The sequence below is a fragment of the Echinops telfairi genome, unplaced genomic scaffold (genome assembly GCF_000313985.2).
Source record: "Echinops telfairi isolate 266 unplaced genomic scaffold, ASM31398v2 ScPeMD7_10;HRSCAF=50, whole genome shotgun sequence".
Classification (NCBI taxonomy): domain Eukaryota; kingdom Metazoa; phylum Chordata; class Mammalia; order Afrosoricida; family Tenrecidae; genus Echinops; species Echinops telfairi.
In genome coordinates this window covers 5,561,379-5,585,087 of record NW_022103907.1, presented here as the reverse complement: position 1 = coordinate 5,585,087, position 23,709 = coordinate 5,561,379, and the positions used below count along the sequence as shown (strand labels likewise).

The window sequence follows — 23,709 nt, the reverse complement described above, 5'->3', positions numbered from 1 at the left end:
TCACCAGGCCTGTGAATAATCCAGATCACGCAGACTCCTCCCTAAGTTATTACTGCAACTGACAAAAGACCAATGTCATTCAACCTTTCTCCAGTGTTGGCATACATTTTATGATTTGAATGCATCTGTTAATGTGTTTCTGTAAGTTTATATGTAATGTTTCTAGCCACCAAAGGCAAATAAAGATGGCATATACTGTTAATAGATGGAAACGATGAGGAAAAGGATGAGTGGGTGAATGAATGAATGGGATTTAACTTAGTTCAAAGCTGTCTTTCAAGAAGAGTCAATGAAATGGAACTCAGTCCCAAATGCAGAACTACTCGTACACATCTACTAGGGAACATCTACACATATAGATATTTTATAACTAAGAGAAACTGTTCCCCTGGTAATATTCTTCCAATCCTAACGCTATGTACAAATTCTAGGTACATTTCAAAAACCATCATTTACATGAGCAGTCGTCCTCTTTCCAAATAAAAACAATTTCTTCATGTTAATTCCTAAGCATTTCCCTCAAGTCCTATATTGACTTACGCTTTGTCTTACAATGATTATTTATGGACTGATTAAAACCCTGCTTATTTAGTGAAATTCTCTGTTGCTTTCATATTGATTACATACACATATCTCATAACTATATTATGGAATAATAATGGTCTCATTTCAGTAAGTGGGGGAAAAAATGTATTCTTCGAGTGTTCCAAAAAGTTTCTGTTGGCTTTTCGTTCAATAATTGAGTGACAATTGATAGTAATGAAAACTTGTAATGAACATATACAAATGTAATTTCTACTATGTAAAAAATACATTAATACTAAAAAAATTTGGGTACCATAAAATTATGACACTATTTCATATTCAATGAACAATGGCAACAATGAAATATACTCATCATAATTAAAATACTGTAATAGAAAACTCTTCATATATGTAGTAGTTATCTTACAGATGGAGGAGAGAAAAACTAAACCTATGCTAACGTTACGTTGTAGGAAGAGGACAACTTCAGGGCTAGCTGGAAAAACTAAGATCCTACCTACACGGTAAAATGAACTTATCTCAGCTTAATATAGTACTTTAAAGTGCATGGGGGGGCGGGGGTGTGGTGTGTGGTGAAGGGGGGAGCCAAAATAATACATATTCTGGATACATTTGGATAGCATCAGCCCTTCTGTTTTAAGTGTAATTGGACATATCATTTCACCTCATGAAAAATTACTTGGTGCCAAATGGAAAACAGGCCTAGTGATCTACCTCCAAATAATTTGCCATGAAAAATTCTATGGATCATAGTGCTACTATAAAAACACACATAGGGACACCAAGAGTTGGGATTAACTCAAGGACCACATAGTATGCAGAGCTGAGGATTATACTTTCAAAATTGTTTAGAATTAAGCAATTCATATCTAAGTGTATTACTTAAATCAGACATTGCAAATATTTTTCTCATTTGTTAAGTGTTTCTAAAGTATTTGATTCTCATGTTTATTTACAGAGTATTACTCACTTGCAAGAGATGCAAGGTGAGGTTGAATATGTATCTCTTTCAGAAGCACTGCTGCAGGGAGGTGAATGGTAAGGTCACACCACGCCTCCTCTGGCAGAAAGATGTAAGACCAAGCGGCAGAGCGAGCTCTTCTGTGGGGCGGCGTGGCCTGCAAAAGCACTTCAGCTGGTTGGGCAGTCGGACTACTAGATGTGATAGTACCTAAAGAAAGAAGACATTAAAAATAAAACAAAGCTTGCAAAGGAAACCCCATAAAGCATCAAAACTATTCAAATAATTCAAGAAAAAAAAATGAACTAACAACATTTGATGCTTTTGATATGGTTAGTATTCTTGACCTAATTGCCAGCATATTCACAAAACATCAGCCAATCTATTCAACTGGTAGTGTGACAAGTTCAATATTAACTGCTGCTTCTTTTTATACTAAAAACTTAATAAAAACAAAACTAGTAATGTATTAATGATTTAAACAGCAATGTCTAATGAAGGTTTCATTTTGAAAAAAATCACCTAAAAAAGAAAAAGAAAATAATCACCTTAATTCTATTATGTCAATTTCATTAATTAGAATTATTAAAAGGAAAATAGGAAAAGAAACTATGTAGCCTGAACAAAGAACAAATATCTCAATTTGAAATTTGGCTTCTGACATCAGACAGTGCAAGGTATGACAAAATTATAGTTTGTAAATTACCAAGGGTTCTTGAGGGAGAAGGGAGCGGGAGGGAGGGGGAAAAAATGAGGTGCGGATGCCAGGTGCTTAAGTAGAGAGCAAATGTTTTGAGAATGATGAAAGCAATGAATGTACAAGTGTGCTTTATACAATTGATGTATGTATGGATTGTGATAAGAGTTGTATGAGCCCCTAATAAAATGATTAAAGAAATAAAAAAATAAAATAAAATTTGTCTTCTGGACAATAACACTTGAAAAGCAACTAAATTCTTTAAAGCTGATTAACATTTTCAGGGAAAACTGACATAAACATTAATTTCATATTGTGTATCAATTTAAAAAATAAAAACTTTACTGTTAAAGAACTATTTAATATCTTAGCATTGGAAGGAGCCCTGGTGGCAGAGTGGTTACATGTTGGTCTGCTAACCACAAAGACAACAGTTCAAAACCATCAGTCACTCTGCAGGAGAAAGAAGAGGCTTTCTACTCCCATATCTTAGCATTGGAATATTTCACTATTTAACTTTAGAATCAACTATTTATAATTCAAAAAGTGATATTAAAGTACCACCAACTTACCTAATCAATGCATTTTAATTGAAACTAGTTATAGAGATAGAAATTTTCATACCACTTAGATTTATTAAAAGCTTTCTTACCTAGGGGTGCAAAATTATGGATCCCTTCTGCATTATCAGGCTCAGACGCTAATATTCTTGTTTTCAAAGTACTGTCAACAGCTTTATTTGGACCAGCGTCAAGAAATTTCATAATAGTTGACACCATGCTTCTAGCAGTGTTTACAATTGCCCTTGTACTAGTAACCATATTGTTGCAAATGAGCTGGACACCACCTAAATTTAAAAATAAATTAAATGAAAATTATCTTAGGATAGACAGTTTGCCAGTCAAGAGTCAACTTTCATTATTAGGCTATGTAAATGTGGATGTAATATACTAACAAATGATTATGTTTCAATGGCAGGTTTTAGTATTTTATCTTACCCATATCGTGGAATGCTTTTAAGGCGTCACTGGTATCCAATACTCTCAAAATGAACCATAATAATGGTTCAGATAATTGGCAAGTAGCAAGAGAGCCCTAAAAAATATATACACATGCATATTGTGATTTTTAAAAGTGACAATTGATATACTATGAATTAGTTCAACTAAGCTTCTTAGTGTTAATATTTTATACTTAATCTTTATAAAAGCTAAACTATATCAATACACAATAATTATCAAAATATAAAAGAAATTTTATCTGCATAGGCAAAGAAGTGAAGTGCCTTCTTATTAAATTCACAGCATTTATTATGTACCTATCCATTTCCCCTATTACTATCATGCATGACCATAATTAATGTATACATCCTATACTTCCCACTAGATATAATTACTAATTTAAAAATATTCCTATCAAATAACTTTCTATATTCCAATTAAGAGCTATATACATACATAGAAATTAATGTCTAAAAAAGCTAGTTACATATGGCATGTCCAAATTTCTTTAAGAAATTATGCTATATCTGCATTTGAAAAATTGTTGAATGAATTAGAAGTTAAAACAGTCAAATATGCTTTTAAAGTACAAAAATCAGTGATATTCTATTTTATTTGTACAGTTAACCTCATCAATTTCACCTGACACTAAATATATAAGAAATGCTTTTAAAATTACTCATTAAGTTCTCATGTTTAACATCTATAAAATCATTCTGGGAAAAAAGTATACTATTTTAGGGGGAAAGAAAATGCTAATTTGGCTAATTAAAGGAAAAACATGTAAAAATTGAGACTATGTTAAATGTCTTATTCTTCCACATATAATTTTGGTTATCTTTGAAAATTTAATTTCCACACACTTCATTTTCCTATTTACAATCCATTATCTACCAGTGCTTTATATTTCCCACTATTTATTAATCTTATTTTTCCCTGTCCTAGGCATTATTCTCTACTCTTGTTCCCAGAAACTATTTACATTACTACAGCTGTTGTTGGATTGAACTTACTTGTCTGCCCATATATCCACAGGCCATGTAGGTTAAGATTGGCTGCAACATCATGTGGACTGTCGAAGCTTTTTTACTAAGGGTTGTCAGTATGGTAAACAAACCATCCCCAACTGATATAGCATCCAATCCACCATGAAAGTTTTCATGTTTGGTGAGATGTAATCCACTTGCTCCTAATTTAACGAAAAGAATTGTAAATTTAAAATTTTCTTGAAAAATCATTAATTAAAATACAGAGGTTTAAAAGCCAATTTTCCCTGACCAATGAAAGATAGGTATATAATGCCTACATGCAAATCTATTTAGTATAATGGATTAAATTGTACCCTCCCCCCAAAAGTGTTGTACTCTATGCTTGTAGTTATAATCATTTTTGGAAACTGGTAGCCTTTGTCCTATTAATAAGGCAGAACTCATGTAAGGCACATCGTGTGTCAATCTCTTTTGGGCTATAAAAGAGATGAAACACAAACCAGCAAAAAGAGATGCCAAGTCCATGGAGACTGACCAAGTCAGAAAGTCAGAAGCAACTAGGACTTCCCTAGAGGGCCATCGAGAGAGAGAGCATTTCCCTGGGTTGGGTACCCTAAGTTGGGACATCACACCTCCTAAAACTCTCAAGAGTGAGAAAAAATTTTCTGTTTGTTAAAGCCATTCATTCATGTTATTTCTATTACAGTAGCATTTAGATCTTCTACATAGCACTAGATAGTATATTATAAACAGCACTAGATAATGACATTTAGGTATGATAACAAATATTCAGCAAAATATACTTTTGACTAACTACTAATATGAAATATGCTATTAATGGTAACAAAGAAGCTGCTGTTATGATTGAGAACCATCATGCAACTCATTAGCAATACATTAAGAACTAAAACAGGAAATGAAAAGGTATGGTTGAGTGACAGTTATATAACTACCCTTCATAGAATATAATGGAAAAGAATGTACATTTGTATCTATTACACAGACAAAATACTAACAGGCAAATACATATCAGGAATGATTCTGTCCCAATTATAAAAGTTCCATTATTAAAAATTATGAAACCACACACAATGAACATTTCTGCCTCATTTAGCATTCACAACACAGTCAGTAAAACAGAAAGATGTGTGATCTGGACACCATGTGAAGATCATATCCTATACAAATAGTCCATGGTTAATGAAGGAATTTCATTCCTAAGTATGTACTAAGATAGAATTTGTACAAAAATTTGAACTTAGGTATGGCTTGCATTTAATGTCAAGTGTTGGGATAAATAGAGTACACACCTTTCTAGGTATATAAAACATCTAAGACAGGTCGAGACATACTGGGACATCTTTAGCATATTAATACAGTAAAATTACAGTTTTGATGCACATCACAAGGTAGTGCTCATGTGTTATGGATCACTGTATGGACCTGAAATTTATGATGGGCTTTATACGGTTTGAAACCATGAATATACAGGTGTTCAGATAAGCCTGAGTGGCTAGAAGAGGTGCATGAGTGTGTTAGCATTCAAACAGAAAAACTAAACAGCAATATATATATTTAACCAGAGGGTTTCCAAAAGATTGTGGAGGAAAAAAAAAAAATCTCATTATTCTCCCTTCCTTCCCACCCCCACTGCCCTACTTGAGCTTAGCCAAGAGATCTCTCAATTTTTTTCTTGGGAATTGGGTGAAGGTTTACAGAACAGATAATGTTTTAATTTTCAAACAAATCTTATCACATCTCATTTATTGGACTTTTCCAATGAAATTTTACTTATCCCATCTGCTTTCTATACTTCCAGTTTCCATTCCCCCACTTTCATTCCAATTTTTTATACACCCTGTGAACCATCCTCATTATGTCATAGACTGCTGTAGTGAAGTCTAATTTTACACAAGGCAAGTTTTAAAGTTCAAATTAATTTATAAATTAAAAAAAATGACTTCACTAAGAAAATTCAGTCGTGTAAGTAGCTTCCAATTAAGTCACACTACCTGTAATTTTTTAAAAAAATCCATATATTGCTAAAGGAAAGAGATACCATCTGTACCAGGAATAAGTAAAAAAAGAAGCATTTTCAATACGTACCAATTATCATTGCCATGGCACTGCTATTACACAAGCCTAGAGCAGACAAAATCTGGCTCATAATCTGTTGATTGGCTAACACTAAGTCAGCAACATAGGCAGGTGATCCTTGAATACTGGTACTGCTTCCATTACCATCTTTGCCTCCTGAGACTTTTTCTTCATCTGAAACACTGTCGGTTGTATTGCTGGTCACAGACACTCTTGCACTATATTCCCTATTGCCTGAAAGAGGCAGCTGCACTAAAATGTTAACCAGTTTTAACAAATCAAACATGAGTTGATCTCTTGTCATTTCACCGCAAACTGCTTTTGCATCACCCGGTCGAATGAGGTTGGCAAAAAGTCCTCCGAAGCACGCTCGAGCACCGACTGAGCTATCGGATCCACTTCGAGACATCACTTTGTCTGAGCAGGTGATATAGTGGTGCACTAAAAAGGTGACAGACTCTATCACAGCAGAAATAGTACTAACGGAAACAACTTCAAAATTCTGCTCCAGCGTGAATTCCAAGAGTTTCACTTGGGCATCAAGAGGTCCTTGGCCTGTCTGGAAGGCGCCCCTGCAGAGAAAAATAGATTTGCGGCACGTAATCCAATGACAATAGTTAGGATAGAAATAACTACCACAAATGAAGAAAACTAAGAATGCAATGAACTTGGAATTCACTTTTAATTTTTCAGTTAACAGTTTATAGCTCTTTCTGAATCTTCATTTCCCCCACCTCCTGCATACAAAATAATAATGTCCTTTCCAAATAGAAAACTAAGGACATGTAAGTCAATGGGACGATTTTAAAGGAAAGACGAAAAATTTCATTATCACAAGGCACTTCCTACAATGGATTTATTTCTCACATCCTCAAATGTTGCTCTTTTAAACATTTCCTAGTGATATTCTCAAAAAATATGACTCAAAGAAATAATTCTTATGCAACAAAATTGAAGCCTTTCAAAATCAATCTGTCTAAAATGCCAAAACGCTTGAAAAGTCACGAGTCAAATTACCTACAAATGAAACTAACCAGAGACCTGAGATCACCAAGTCAAATATGCTGAAATCGAAGTACCCCAGAGAAGATGGGATGAGGGTTATCAGCTCTCTGTGGCAGAACCTGGCAAACAAGGACCCTTGTGATAAACAAATGGGTAAGAATTCAGCTATATTTAATGGACAAACATGTGTACTAGGATGATAATACAACATTTTTAAGTGTTCACATGCAATCACAGACGCTTCTGCACAGATAGCCACCATAGATTAAGGGCAAAGCAGCAGAAAATCAGAAAGAACATAACTAAAGGTTCAGAGACCTAAGTAAGGAGGGGAGAGGTTGCAAGAAAGGAATAAAGCTCTGCTCACAGGCTTCTCTCCCCGAAAGAATTAAGAGTCTTAAATTAGTGCAGTGGGAAATGGGCAACAACCCCTTGCCTCAAGGACAAAAGCAAAGACCCCTTAAGCATCTGGGCAAAGAATTTTCTAAAATCCTTTATCCCTGACCAAGGGGTAGAAAATAAACCTAGAATCCTACTCCAATACTAACAGGTCTATTCATGGATAACTGGAAATGCTTTACTGCACAGAAATAGTGATATAAGGCAGACTTCGCCTGACACAAAGAGGGGGAGAAAAAAAAAAAATCAATGAAAAAGCTCCACACTGAGTGAGACTCAAGCAGACAGAGCCCGTGAAAGCCTGCAACAGGGCCCGAGCATCAGCAGATACCTGCCACCTCCAGTCGCTTAGCAAACATCGAAAACTATACAGTCAGATGTTGACAGTGAAGCTGAGTAGAAAGATTTTATCTGTGGTGTAAATGTACTCAAAACATAAAAGCTGAAGATAAAGCAACAACAAAGGAAACACCCTCTTGTGTGTGTACCCCATTCCCAAACAAAAATTACCAAGAATTTAACGTCAAAGCTGCACAGGACAAACACAGCAATGATAAAATCAAACCAAATACAACACTTGACTAGAGAGAATGAAAACCACACGCTAATCATCAAATAGAGGAGGCTTGCTATTTCCGGGCATAAATACTACTAACTGTAGTGTCTCCAAAAAAAAAATAACTGACTGACACAGTCACTAAACAACCTTTCCTTGCACAATCTCTAACATACTCTTTTATCTGTTCCCAGCAAATCATCACAAATGTCAAATTAACGAACAGTGTATCTAGAGTATGTCATAGTACGCGTACATTGAAATTTACCTCTCTGTTGAAAGTATATGAATCAACTTGAGCAAAAATTCACTGAATATCTGAGGACAGGTTGAAGAGAGATGCACTTGTAATCTGGTAAGAAATTCTTGCATAGCTTGTGTAGCTGTGGGTCCAACCTGAAGATAAAATGACATTGCAAACAGATCACTGATCCCTTTACAGAATCAAAAGTAGCCGTGGTGGAGTATGGGGTATGCTCTGAAGTTTTAACTACTGGATAAGCAGTTCTTGCCCAATAGTTGCTTCAAGGAAGAAAGATGAGGCTTTATCTGCTACCATAAAGATGTACAGTTCCTAAACCCCAAAGGGGCAGTCCTATTCTGTATTACAGGGTCACAAGGAGTCACTGGGTTTACAGAATCATTCACTTTAAAATATGAAGTTAAACACTATAATGTTTTAACTTTTCATATGAGGAAGAGCAAAAGTATTAATATGGCAAGCAAATTAATGGTTAAGTCATAATGTATTTATTTTAAATTCCAAAGTATAGATGCTATTTCCAATACTAACTTTACAATTATGGTTCCTAACGAGTTCTAACGAGTTATGCTAGGTATATTTAACTTTATTCAGAATAAATATTTTCACCTAGGTTACACAATAACTAGCTTTATAATTCTTTCAAAAGTATAAAGAATCCACTCAAACTGATTTTCCATAAGGAACTTTAATAAAAATAATTTCATCATAAAAGATTTTGAGAGGTCAAGTGACCCAAAAAAGGTCATACTTTTAATAAGCCTGAAAAGGAAGTTGTTTTTTTTTAAAGTGAAGTTAAAAATAGGTCTGTACCCCTGAAATCACTTTGTTTCCCTAAACAAGTATCTTTTGAATGAAACAAATGGTAGCAAGAACCACACTACGAAACCTGTGTTAATGTCTTGGAATGGTGAATGCTATCTTAAATTTCCATTTAAAATCAATCAATCCTATTGGCTCAATAAACAAAACATAAAATCCTGAAAAAATATATACAACACAATCCACTCGAGTATTTTAAAAGCTCAAGTTAGTATCTAATATTGAGCCACAAAACAGCATTCTTAAGTAAGCTCCTCTACAGGTGAGTTTAAAAAAAAAAAAATCAAACACCCAGCATGATTTTCAGTAAGTCTTACCTGGTCTTTTAAAAAGCAAAATTTTGAAGCTGACCTATGTATAGGTTTTTGAACAAAACAGAAATATCACTAGTTTTCAAAAGTAGTATTACCTGGGGACTGTGTTGATTTGTTCCATGAGGACTGGTGCCAGAAAGAAATTTCACTAACACATGGATGAGATTGGGATCTGAAACCAACAGGTGGGCAGTACTCTCTTGAGTTCCAATGGCACTGCTTGAACCACCTATAGAACAAAATAGTAAGATGAAATAATCTTTAAAAAAGGACCTGAAACTGCATAAGCAAAGGTGGTGAAGAAAGCTGATGGTGCCTGGCTATCAAAAGACATAGCATCTGGGGTCTTAAAGGCTTGAAGATAAACAAGCAGCCAACTAGCTCAGAAGTAACAAAGCCCACATGAAAGAAGCACACCAGCATGTGTGACCATGAGCTGTCGATGTGATCGGGTGTCAGGCATTAAGGAACAAGAAATCATGTCATTGTAAAGGTGGGTGAGTGCAGAGTGGAGACTGAGTCATCGGTAGGCAACTGAACACCCCCTTGCTGAGGGGTTGTGGGGAGGGGACGAGTTAATCAGGGTACAGGGAAGCAACGATGAAACATATAACTTTCCTCTAGTTCTTTAATGCTTTCTCCCCTGCCCCACTAGCATGATCCCAATTCTGCTAGACCAGAGGATATACATTGTACAGATAGCAACTGGAGACACAGGGAATCCAGGATACATGACTCCTTCAGGACCAGTGGTGAGAGGGGCAATGCCTGGAGGGTGAAGGGAATGTGGGGTAGAAGGGGGAACCAATTACAAGAATCTAAGTATAGCCTCCTCCCTGGGGGATGCACAGCAGAGAAGAGAGCGGAGAGAGACTTCGCAAAACTATAATAATTTATGAATTATGAAGGGTTCATGAGGGAGGGGGGTGTGGGGAGGGAGGGGGAAAAAGAGCAACTGATATTAAGGGCTAAAGTAGGAGGCAAATGTTTTGAGAATGATGAGGGCAACAAATGTACATATGTGCTTGCCACAATGGATGTATGTATGGACTATGATAAGAATTGTACGAGCTCCCAATAAAATAACTTTTTAAAAGGGGGGGGGCCTGAAACCAGGGAAGTGCATTTTTTAAATATTATCTTTTATTCCCAAGCAACTTTCACATACTACCAATATAAAAATAACAAATAAAACAAACCCACTGCCATCAAGTGGATTTTGATTCATAGCAACCCTATCTAGAGCTTCTGGGATTGTAAATCTTCATAGGAACAAATGGTCTCAACTTTATTCCTCAGCGATAGGCTTGAACCATTGGTCTTGTAAGCAATCCAACACTTACTCTGACAGTGCCACGAGGGATCCTTAATATTATCAGAAGTTTGAATTTATTAACAGGATTTAAGCCTTACTGAGTTCAGAAGTTATTTTGCTACTTTAATTTAATTGCAGAGTTCTTAGGGAGTCCCAATAGTTAACACACTCTGGTTCAAACTAAAGGGTAAATATTAAGGTCTACCCAGAGGCACCTTGGGAAAAACACCTAGTGATCTACTTCAGAAAAAAAAAAATCAGCCAACGAAAGCCCTGTAAAGGATACGACTACTCAGACACACTCAGGGATGCCATGAGAGGGAAAGCACCCGTAAAAAAAGGGGGGGGGGGCGGGGGGGGACTGGGTGGAGAATAGAAAACTAAGGGCAGTGAATCAGTGAAAGATGGTATAATTGTGCTCATGGAACATCATTTAGATTAAAAAAAACCAAAATCTTTCACAAATATTATAAGTCATTTATAAATGCAAAGGAACTTTAAAGAGAAGTTAAACTAGTAAGATAACTGAATTGATGCTCTAAAAGCCGTTTTCTTATAATGACTTACGAAGGGACCTTGGCAGTACAGTTTGGCTCTAGACTACTAAGGAAAAGATGCAGGGTCTGAAACCGCTAGGCAGGAGAAAGACGTGAAAACACTACCGCAGTTCTGCTCTCTTCTCCCAGGGCAGCTATGAACTGGAATCGACTTGATGGCATATGATTATACAATAGGTCTTGAGAAAATGAAAATATAGTGTGAACACATAATGAGTTATATGAAACTACAAAGTAACAATCACAAAGGATTAAACATAAGAAATTTGGAAGAGATAGTTAAATAAAGAATTTAATCACATTCAAAACTATATCAATTCTTGAAAACATCCTTTTAAAAAATCTGTTAGCAAAAAAATTAAAGTATACGCGAAAATTTAAATTAAGAAGACTGTGAACTTACCATTCAGCTGCATATTTGTCATGAGTGTTAGACTATGAAGCACAAGGCACCATGTCCGGAGCAAAGTATTGGGATACCAAGCTAGTACGGTGAGGAAGCTAGTTATTGATGCTAAGGAGAAAAAAGAGAAAAGTTCTATTCAGTAAGTTAAACATAGGTCTACTATGAATTAAAAAACAAAGAAATTACTTGAAAAAACAGTATTTTGCAAATCAACTCACTAACTAGTGTTCTCAACTCATACAGATTCCTCATTAAATAAGGCAGAAGCCCTAAGATTCATTAAGATATAGTAGAGTTAGGCTTGAACTTTGGCCCAGGACACAAAAATTAACATGTTATCATTAGAAACTGGTTTCTTTTCTAACAATATGAAATCCTGATGATATGAAGATGTAAAAACTGAAAACAAGAGTGCATCCTGAAAAAGCAGGGCTAGGGCACTGTACTCAAATCCAATGGAGCTTTGCCGCCAGAGTTCAAGCTGGGAAAAATAATGAGGTAATTCCGATAGGAAGCAACCTGGTGGTTACACAAAACCGAAGACGCTATTAAAAGTGTTCAAACACAGTACATACCCTGAGTATATTCTTAAAATACCCTTTCCCCTACAGGCAGATTTCAGACATTACGTTCAGACTAGAATACCCGCATGTACTTCCTTAGTGAGAAAACACCATGAACAGATGTTTCCTTTCTTTTGTTCTATAAAATAACTAAATTAGATTCCCTTTGCCACAGATGAAGGCTTGTTCTTTTCATGTTGAAGGATAGTACTCTATTCCCTCAACTTCTGCCTCGCTTGTATTATCAAGAAAAAAATGAAAGAACATAATTCTCATAAAAATTGACATCCTTTTCCAGTTTAGTAATTTCCCATGAGCTAATTCATATTTTTTAAAAACTAGTTGCTGCAAAACGAACTATGAAACAAGATTATAAGGAAATAAAATGTAAACATAAAGAGGATACCATCCATTTCAGTTATACACAGAAACAGATACACATATATCAATGTTCACTGCAGCACCTCACAAATTCAAAATGTGGAAAACATAAATGTCCATCAAAAAATAAATGGATAAAACAAAAGGTTGTACATAAAAAAACGAACTATTACTCAGTCACAAAAATGAAATAAAGCACAGAATAAGCTACCACATGGATGAACCTTTAAAGCTCCATGATGAGTGAAAGAAGTCAATCAAAAAAGAAAATGTGACTGTGACTACATTTACGTGCTATGCACAACAGGCAAGTTCATAAAGACTTGTTTACTGATTTATATGAGCCAGTGGGAGAAGAGAGAAGTTCACTGCTTACAAACTTACAGCTTCTATTAGTGAAAATAGTTTAGAAGTAGATAAATGGTGATAGTTGTATAACATGATAAATACAACTAATGACATTGAACTGAACTTGTAAAGAACGTTGAACAATGGCAAATGCTTCGTTACATATACAAGGAGGCTTCAAAAAGCTCATAGAAATGTACATTACATTTTAATTCTATTTTCACAGAACTTTTTAAAACCTCTCATACATTTATTATGCATAAAACTTAAAGCAATACAAAAAGATAATGTAGACCAAAGAATAACAGTTTTCTAGGTTTTTTTCCTGCCAAATTTTAATTGTATTAAGGAAAATGGTGGGGGATGAGTTGTCACTAAACATTCTAGTCCCAAAACACAGATATAAATTTAGATATAAGGGAGCTGATATCAGGGGCTCAAGTGGGAAGAGAATGCTTTGAAAATGATGGTGGCAGCATATGTGCAAATGTGCTTGACACACTGGAGGAATGTATGGATTGTGATAAGAGATGTAAGAACCTCGAATAAAATTATTTTAAAAGAAACAAATAAATAAAATAAACTTCTTTGTATCTCAAAAAAATTAGATATATTTAATGTCATTCATAACTTTTTAAAAACTCATTACTCATGCCGTGTAAATGACTTTGTTCTGATATATCTTACCTTGATTTAATGAAATGACAGGTATTCGATTAGCATTATATAAAAAAATGTCTGCCCCATTCTCTTTGTTTCCAGATGAACTAGAATTCAGGCTCAATGTGAGCCACAACTGGAGAAGTGACTCCAACTAGAAAAGATTGAAATTTTACAAAATCTTACTTACATATTATATTGTGAAATACCATTTTAAATAAGAATCTTATGCTAGAATCCTTGTCACAAGTAGAGAATTTTTCCGTTAAATACTTTCTCAGGAGCTCTGGTTGCACAGTGGGTTAGGCATTAAGATTGCTAACTGCTAAGTCATTGGTTCAAACCCACCAGCCACTCCATGAAACATGAGGCTGCGTGCTTCAATAAAGATTTATAGTTTTGTAACCCTATAAAGGGTCACTAGAATTCAGAATTAACTCAATGGCATTGAGTTTACTTAGCTATTATAATTCAATTGACAAAACAATTCATAAAATTACTGCTGATACACGATATAACCGTGGAATTAAAATGCATTTGATTTGACTACAGGGATTTTTGTAAATCAAAAGGAGACCCGAGCCTTGAAATCATACATATAGGGGGGAAAAAATCCTATGTGTAGGTATGTATAATACAAGGATAAGTAAAAAAGTATTGCTCTAAAAATTACTTAAAACCTTATCAAAATATGAAGCTATTATTTCTCGATATATCCTCCATCTAAGTCCACATCCTTCTGAAGGAGGTGTTTCTATCTCTTCCCAAAGAATTCTGTATTCCTCAATTGTAACATCAAAATGGAAGTTTGGACACCCTTATACATAGGACACAAATCATGTTCTTCTTCAATGTTCTTGAGTTTGGAGAACAAAAAGAATTTTGAAGCAGCAGCATCAGAGGAGCAGGACAGATGGGGTAAAGTTTCCCAGTATAATTCTCAGAGTTCTTGCACCCTTGAAGAAAGCAGGTGTACTATCATAATGGGGGAAATTTTTCTTTGCACAAATTTCGTGGCCCTTTTCTTACCAATGCAGTTTTCAATTTTCTCAAATTTTCTTGTTAACAATCCACTTTGATAAGTACCTCAAACAGCCACCCCAACCTTCTGAGTTGACCTCTCTGCCCTGAATTCAACTAGCCCTGAGGTCCCTTCAAAGACAATGTTTCAATTAGATTTTTTTTAAAGGCACACTAGTAACAGTAATACATGTCTACTACTCGAGAACTTATCTGCAACCATCCTTGCATATATAAATTGGAACCTTAATAGCAATAGTTTGACGTACCCACCTATATGGCAGGAAAAGTATGAAAGTTTAAAAATATACAAATTAAAAATGGCCCATCATTAAAAGCTGTTAAAGTACTTTTCAATAATTTTCTGAGTTAATATTAAAAAGTAAAAACAAATTGTCTCTGGCGAGTTAACAATGATCTAATTATTTTCATCTTTTACTAGGCTAGCAATGATATGTAAACATATTGCTTTTCTCCTGAAGTCATACCTGAACATGATGGACTTGAAGCATGGAGAAAAGTTTGTTAAAACAAACATTTAACATTGGGACAGATGATGATTGTATGATAAACTGGTTGGTTTGGCTTGCTGCTTGTAATCCCCCCAGAAGTGAATCATCTGTTCCAGTGGGAGACTGTGATACTGAAAATTAAGCACATTTAAGATTTTACACACAAAGTGTAAACGAGATAAGTTAATTTTGGCCATTAATATGTACAGAAATTTACATTGTATAGACTGGTTCAAAGTCACACAGTAGTATTTCAAACACTGTAATTAACAGAATACATTGCTTAAGATCAATAGGCAAATCAAGAGAAATACTTAAGACAAATCTAACGATGAACCACACTAATCCAGCAATTTCTATTTTCAATCTTTGTAATTAATAAGGAAGAATAAAAAGGGCATGGTGACAAATAAGAATCTTCACTAATTATTGAGAAAGGGGTTTTAGAATAATCTACATTCAAGCCCATTGAATCTTAACCTTCTCTGTACATTAGTCAAACTTTCAAAAATGCAGGTATTCAGGTCTGCAGTAGACTAAATTCTGAAGCACTTAGTCTGTGGAAGGCTGTCCTCTACTTCTGGAGTCCTATCACCCGGTGGCATAGTGGTTACGAGTTGGGCTTTAACGTTTATGGTCCATAGTTTGAAACTACTAGTAGCTTTTCGGGAGAAAAAGTGGGCTTTCTGTCCCCATAAACAGTTACGGCCAGGGAAACACAAAGGGGTCACTATGCGTCAGCAAAGACTCAATGCAGGGAGTTGCAGTTTCAGTATCACCAATTTTGAGTAGTGACAGAAAGTTCAGATGGCATCTGAGTTCTCTGCTTCTGCCTCAATGTTTGCAGCCAGCAATGTCACTATACCTGGGAGGTTCAAGGCACACCAAGAGAGGGACAGAAAGAGTGTGACTGGAAACAGGTTAGTTAGAAAGCAAAAAGTGCTCACGTAAGGAACTAGGCAACTAATAAAAGAGGGTGCTGGGGGAGCGGGGAGGGAGGGGAAAAAATGAGGACCTAATGTCAGGGGTTTAAATGGAGAGAAAATGTTTTGAGAATGATGTACAAATGCGCTTTACACAATTGATGTGTGTATGGATTGCGATAACAGTTGTATGAGCCCCTAATAAAATGTTTTTAAAAAAAAAAAAAAGAGGGTGCTATATATTTATCTCCTCTCAGTCTTATACCAGGTATGCATTTAAAAATCTATCCTACTGAAAGCACCTGAAAATAATTACAATATTCTTAGAATGACAACTTTACTTACATGTAGGAGATGTATTTGTTAATGCTTGTAAAATGGAATCTGCTTCCAGGGTTGACATCATTTTCAACATAAGTTCTGCTTGTTGTTCAAGTCCCACTTCCAGGCGAGCATCTAAGGCTTCAGGGGAAAAAAAACACCAAAAAACCAATCCTAAGTATTGGGATTAGAACGAGACGTGTATGTGAGTGAACTCAAGGCACATACATATATATGGTTAAACATAAATGAACACAGCTGAAAAATGTATGTATTCAGATACAACATACACAGACAACTTGCATGTGTATTTGTAAATGTTTGTCCACTGAAAGGATCTGCGATCTAAAGCAAAAGCAAAACCAAACTCCCTGCCATAGATTCAAAAAGGGAACGCTTTACTGGAGTAGAAAGCTCTATCTTTCTCCTTCAGCGTACTTGGTAGCTTCAAATTGCTTACCTTGTAGTTATTAGCATCCTAGCGCATAACCCATTACTACTTATAAAAATATTCTCCAGGCCATGGCAGCAGGGCAGATGATGTGTTTAGAACATCCATTGACCAGAGACAAGAAAATGTCCCAGGATGACGGCCAGGGCATATATGGCAAAACACATAGAAGCTCTCTTGAAGGAGAGCCCCATGGGTCATCTGGGAGATAAACACCAAAGTACTGACAGCAACAAATTATAACGCAGGGAATACAAAAGGAAGGTTCGCATAACACTAAATAAATAAATAAACTAACTTTGTTAAGTATTTTGGTGAAGAATGGGATATTTACATGCTTTCCAAGTAGCTCTCCAGTTGCTACAAGGCAGTTGATAAAAGAAATCAAACTTTTTGTTTTTGTTTTTGTTTTGAAATCAAACTTTTAAAAAAAAGTCAGCAAACATAATATCACCAATAAGGAGACCAAAGAAAATTAAGCTACTTGACACGATACAAAGAGAGAAACTGAGCATTAATTGTGGTACTCATGACAAAGATGCATGACCTGAAATCTCATCATAAGGAAAAAAAACACACACTCAAACTGAGGAACAATCTATAAAAATAATGGGCTTTTAATCTTCAACAATACTAAGGGAGTAAAAGGCACAAAAGAGGAACTCAATCAGATAAAATCAGACTAAAAGGATAAGACTATGCAATGCATGATTGGTTCTTTGGGAACAAAGAACATGAGTGCACAACTGGTGAGATTTAAAAGGAGTCTTAAGAAACCCTAGTGGCATTGTTGGTTAAGGATTTCACTACTAACGACAAGGTGGGTGGTTCAAATTGACCAGCTGCTTTGCAGGAGAAAGTTGAGGCTATCTATCCTGTAAAGATTTAGATCCTCAAAAACCTATATAAGAGTCAGAAATGACTTGATGGCATTAAGTTTGGTTTTTTAGTATAGGGGTGGAAATTTTCTGATTCTGATTACGTATGCTTTTGTAGAAAAATATCTTGCTTTATTTTTTTAAAAAAGAAACCTCCCTACCCCAACACACACACATTCTCTCTCTCTCTCTCTCTCTCTCTCTCCCAGGTTTCAAACACATGAAATTACAAGATAATGGAATTTTATCATCAATTTTTTGAAAACTCCTAAAAAAGTTCATGGAAAAATTGATAGGTGAAATCTTGAAAAATAAACAGAAAAATGGGCACAAATAAATAAAATTTCCTTCAAATTAACACAGTAACAGCTATGGCAAAGCTGTCATACTAAAAACTGCTAGGGTAAACCCAGGCTCATTCTATCAAAATACAAAGTATCCATAAATTTAGGATTTGGTTTAAGAATACAATATATACAAGCACTTACCCTGAGATACCGAGACACTAACTGTCTGTGACCCATTCTTCTCTGTGTTTGCTGGTGGCTTTGCTACAGGAATTCCAAGACCTCCAATATAAGGATTGTAATTGTAGGTACCATAATCAGCACCCCAGTAATCATACCACGTACTGCTTATTGGCTTCAAAGAATAGAGAGAAAAAAAAGTGGGGTTTATTTTTGCCTCTTCACTAAAAGGAAAGCATTATCTAAATTCAAAAAGCCTAATAATATAAACACCCTCGCCTCCAATTTACCTCCTAAAAATCAATCATAACCTTAATATCTAAGAGTGATGCAATATTCTCATTTTCTTCAAAATCTAAAGCTTTATTTATCTAGCACTTGAAGGATAATACCCTTAATGAAGTCCACAAACATGCAAAATAGGGCAGTATCACTGTAGAGATTAGAAAATAGCTCCTTTTGAAAGAGCTAAGGCTAAAATATAAGACTTCCAAAGTTCATGGAAAAATGCAATTAAAAGATAATGGAATTCTTCCACAAACTTTCTGAAATACTTGCAGAATTAGAATCTGCAATGCACTCAGTTTGGATGTGGTTTAAATCACTGACTAATATGTGACTAATTTTTAACTACATTTTCCCATGGTTATTAATGTTTTTTATCAATAGGAAATATATTTTAATGATTATGCTACTATAAAAATGGGTATATTTTCCTTTGTGTTATACCTCGTTGGGGTCTTTAAAAAATACTATAATTGTGGTAATTTGATGCATTTTGAATGAGTTATATTTCATGACAGATATGTAAACTTGACTCTTTATGTAATTAATAAGCAAAAAGTGTGAGATAAAAGATTTTAAAGCACAGAAAAGGGGAGGGAGGCGGAGAAGGGCGGGAGGCGGAGAGGGAAGGGAAAAGTGAGGAGCTGATACCAAGGGTTCAAGCAGAAAGAAAATGTTTTGAGAATGATGAGGACAATAAATATACAAATGTGCTTGGGGAAAAAAAAGGTGTATTCTATGATGAGGGCAACAAATGTACAAATGTGCTTCCCACAATGGATGGATGTATGGATTGTAATAAGAGTTGTAGGAGCCCCCAATAAACTGATTGGGAAACAAAAGTTCTGGAAAAGAAATGAAAATAAAATTTAAAAAAGCACAGAAAAGTCTAACTTAATCCTACCTTAAAAACTTTGGCTGCAAGAGGGTCCTTCTCTAAATCAATATCTAGAGGGTCAATGTCAACTTCCATTAGATCTTGAAGTAAATCAAGATCAATTTCTTTATCTTTTTCCAAAGAGGAAAGAGGAGGTGCACCTTCAAATAATCGAGAATTATTTTATTAGTAAAGCACGTAATAGGAACCTTAGCCAGTATATTGAATTTAATTATTGGAAAAATCATTTTATATGCATGGAACATATAAAGCTCTGTACAGGAAAATCTCTCTAAATGTTTATATTTGACAATTAAGCAGTGCTATCATTCCATAAGCATGCAAATAAAATCCCAACGCAATGATACTTGACTTTCTAGGAAAATAGAATCAATTAGTCTCGAATAATCACAATACATGTTACTATTGAATATCATCACTAACATTTTTTAAATGAATAAAATATAGATTACATCCATTAATACAAGGAATCTTACCCAGTATTAGGGAGAGAAAACTAATTCAAATTATTACATTGCTAGCCAATGTATTTTTGTGATTAACTATGTAGAATTTATTTGCTCTCAGATGTCTATGAATTCTTAAGTAGCTTCCTTTCCCACAACATCCTATCTTCCCATCTTTGCACCCTGATCCAACATATTTAGACAATGTTTAAGAAATGCTAGACTGTCCTGGGATTTGAATATGCAGACACTGAGAAATAAATTCTCATCCTCTAATAATATAATGGAGGTTCGGAGTTAGTTTGCACTATAAATAGTTGAAACAAAAGGATAACTACCACTAGACAGTCAGGAGCTCAAAGGGCAAAGTCCTTATATACACTACCAGTACTGGAGAAAACTTCTGGATGGAAGCTAAACTTTCTGGATTAGGATAAGGAGTTCACCATACAAATATGAGCAAATCTCTGCCAGATAAAGAAAATACCAGGGCAAAGGGATAAGGATTTGAGATGACTTAAAAAGCAAATAGGACACTCATTTAGAAATCATTAAGAGTATCTGGAAATATGAAGGAGAGTGATTTTAAAAGACTCTTGAAAACTACAGAATGGTCAGATCACAAAGGGCTTTCGCATGCTAAGATGCAAACATAATTTTGAAAAGGAATAAAAAAAATAGGGTGGGGTGGAGAATACAGCTAAATGGAAAGAGGGCCAAATAAAAACCACCTAACCCTAAATTTGGAAAACAAACAAAAAAAACACGTTTGATAGTTCAAACTTAGACAGAGACCCTGTGGGGAAAAAAGAGAAGGTGATCTGCTGCAAGAACAATTATAGTTAAAAAGCAAAAACAAACAACGAAGTAGTAGTTCTAATTTGTCACAGCGAGTTGCTATGAGTCGAAGTTCACTTGAACTAACACCAATCCTACACAAACTCTTCCAGAATATAAAAAAAGACGGCAAACTCCCGAACTCCTTCTATGAAGCTAGTATTGATACCAAAACCGGGCAAGGACCCCACAGAATCGAGAACTACAGACCAATATCTCTAATGAACATCAATGCAAAAATCCTTAACAAAATAGTGGCCAATTGAATACAAAAGTATATAAAACAAATAATTCACCATGACCAAGTGGGATTCATACTAGAGATGCAGGGATGGTTCAACATACAAAAGACCATTAGTATCATTCCCCACATTGACATGAAAAACTGTTAAGAACCACATGATAATATCGACAGATGAAGAAAAAGCATTCGACAACATCCAATTCCTGTTTAAGACACTTCAGAAGATAGGAATGGGAGGAAAATTCCTCAAGACAATACAAGCTATACATGAAAAACCAACAGTAAACGTAGTAGTCAATGGAGAAAAGACTAACACAATCCCACTGAAAAAGGGGACCAGACAGGGATGCCCCCTTGTCCCCACGCTTATTTAATAGTGTGCTGGAGGCTTTAGCTAACAGCATAACGCAAAGAAAAGACAATCGTCTGGGGAAGGAAGAGGTGAAACTATTGTTATTTGCAGATGATATGATTTTATATGCGGAAAATGCCAAAAGCTCCACAAGGGGAGTACTGGAAACAATAGAGGAGTTTGGCAGAGTGGCAGGTTACAAGATCAACAAACAGAAGTCCATCAGACTGCTATAGACATCGGATAAGACCACAGAAGAAGAGATAAAAAAGGTGGCACCCTTCACAATAGCCAAAGACAAACTGAAATATCTAGGGATATACCTGACTAAAAGAACAAAAGATCTATATGGGGAAAACTACAGAACACTATTACAAGAAACCAAGGGCGACCTCAACAAATGGAAGAATATCCCAAACTCGTGTATTAGAAGACTCAATATAGTCAAGATGTCAATTCTGCCGAAGGCATTAAATAAATTTAATGCAATACCCTCATCTTTCTTCAAAGAAATGGAAAAACGGATTACCAACTTCATATGGAGAGGGAAGAAGCCCAGAATTAGCAGAGAACTCCTCAAGAAGAAGGGCACAGTGGGAGGGCTTGCTTTACCTGACTAGCACATACTATACAGCCACAGTGGTCAAAACCGCATGGTATTGGTACAATGACCGATGATCATGAGACCAATGGAAAAGAACTGAAAACCCAGAAATAAAACCATCAGCATACAGACAACTGATTTTGATAAGGGTCCCAAAAATATCCAATGGGAAGCAGATGCCCTCTTTAACAAGTGGTGCTGGAAAAAAATGGATATTTACCTGCAGAAAAATGAAGCAAGACCCTTATCTCACTCCATGCACAAGAATAAACTCAAGGTGGATCACACACCTTGAAGTTAAACCCCAAACTATTAGGGACATCAATGAGGGAATTGGGACCAACTTGAGAACTTTAGCACAGGGAATACATAGGGTGTATCAGAAACAGGGAAAGACACAAACACAGAGGAGGCACAAATTGACAAATGGAATATACTGACAATAAAACACCTGTGTACATCAAAATAATTCACCAAGAGAGTAATAAGAGAGTCCACGGACTGGAAAAACATCTCTAGCAATGACACATCAGACAAAGGCCTTATTACTAAAATCTACAATACTCTGCTAGCTTCCAAAAAGAGAAAAAACTAATTGCCCACTGAGGAGGTGGGCAAAGGACCTGAACAGAAGTTTCACAGGGGCAGAAATCCAAATGGCCAACAAACATATGAGAAAATGTTCCCGATCTTTACCCCTAAGAGAAATGCAAATTAAAACATCAATGAGGTACCATTGTTGTTTTAACAGAAGAGTGAGTGAGGGGAGACGTTGGACAGGGGAAGATATGACAAAATAATAATTTATAAGTTATCAAGGGTTCATGAGGGAGAGGGGAAACGGGGAGGGAGGGGGAAAATGAGGAGCTGATGCCAGGGGCTTAGGTGGAGAACAAGTGTTTTGAGAATGAGGAGGGCAATGAATGTACAAATGTGCTTTACACATTTGATGTGTGTATGGAATGAGATAAGAGTTGTATGAGCCCCTAATAAAACAATTTAAAGAAAAATAAATCATGCCTGTATTTTCATTAGGGCATTACTGCATTCTATTGAATAAAGTATTAAAATTGTGGAATCAAAACGTACCTTGTTTATCAAAAATAATTATTTTGATTCCAAATATAAAGATACAATTTTAAATGAATTACTACTTTTGGAGTGGGGGGAAACTGACAAGAGACAAGAGACTAAATCCTAAAATCTACAGAATTATAATACCTTAGTAGGAAAATAAACAAACCAATTCAAACGTGTGCAAAGGACATGAATAACCAGTTCACCAAAGATGGCAACTAAATGACCAACAAAGATCTGAAGAAATGCTCACAATCACTAGCCATGCGAGATGCAAAAAAAGCAATGATGAGATACCACCTAACATTCACAATTTCAATTTTTTAAAAAGAAAATACCAAATGCTAAAGAAGCTATGAATTTGAACCCTCATCCACAGCTGGTGGAAATGAAATTTTGTGTAACCACTGTGGAAAACATCATTATCGCTACCTCAAACAATTGAGCTGAGAAATTCTATACAATCCAGGAATACCTCAGCTGGGTATATGAGGGGGCACCAAAAAAAAAAAAAA

At 35.5% G+C, this 23,709-nt stretch overlaps 1 protein-coding gene across 1 annotated transcript in view; it reads right to left on the bottom strand.

Moving 5' to 3' along the window:
• BIRC6 (baculoviral IAP repeat containing 6) overlaps positions 1 to 23,709 on the bottom strand; it is a 203,808-nt gene that overhangs the window by 98,664 nt on the left and 81,435 nt on the right. The window contains exons 38-50 of the mRNA XM_045287023.1: positions 19,641 to 19,774; positions 18,473 to 18,626; positions 16,680 to 16,796; positions 15,388 to 15,542; positions 13,907 to 14,033; positions 11,925 to 12,035; positions 9,745 to 9,878; positions 8,520 to 8,647; positions 6,301 to 6,863; positions 4,219 to 4,394; positions 3,203 to 3,299; positions 2,857 to 3,051; positions 1,517 to 1,717 (exon numbers count right to left, since the gene is read on the bottom strand). Coding sequence (XP_045142958.1) covers positions 1,517 to 1,717; positions 2,857 to 3,051; positions 3,203 to 3,299; positions 4,219 to 4,394; positions 6,301 to 6,863; positions 8,520 to 8,647; positions 9,745 to 9,878; positions 11,925 to 12,035; positions 13,907 to 14,033; positions 15,388 to 15,542; positions 16,680 to 16,796; positions 18,473 to 18,626; positions 19,641 to 19,774 — 2,292 coding nt within the window. The remainder of the gene's footprint in view (positions 1 to 1,516; positions 1,718 to 2,856; positions 3,052 to 3,202; positions 3,300 to 4,218; positions 4,395 to 6,300; positions 6,864 to 8,519; positions 8,648 to 9,744; positions 9,879 to 11,924; positions 12,036 to 13,906; positions 14,034 to 15,387; positions 15,543 to 16,679; positions 16,797 to 18,472; positions 18,627 to 19,640; positions 19,775 to 23,709) is intronic.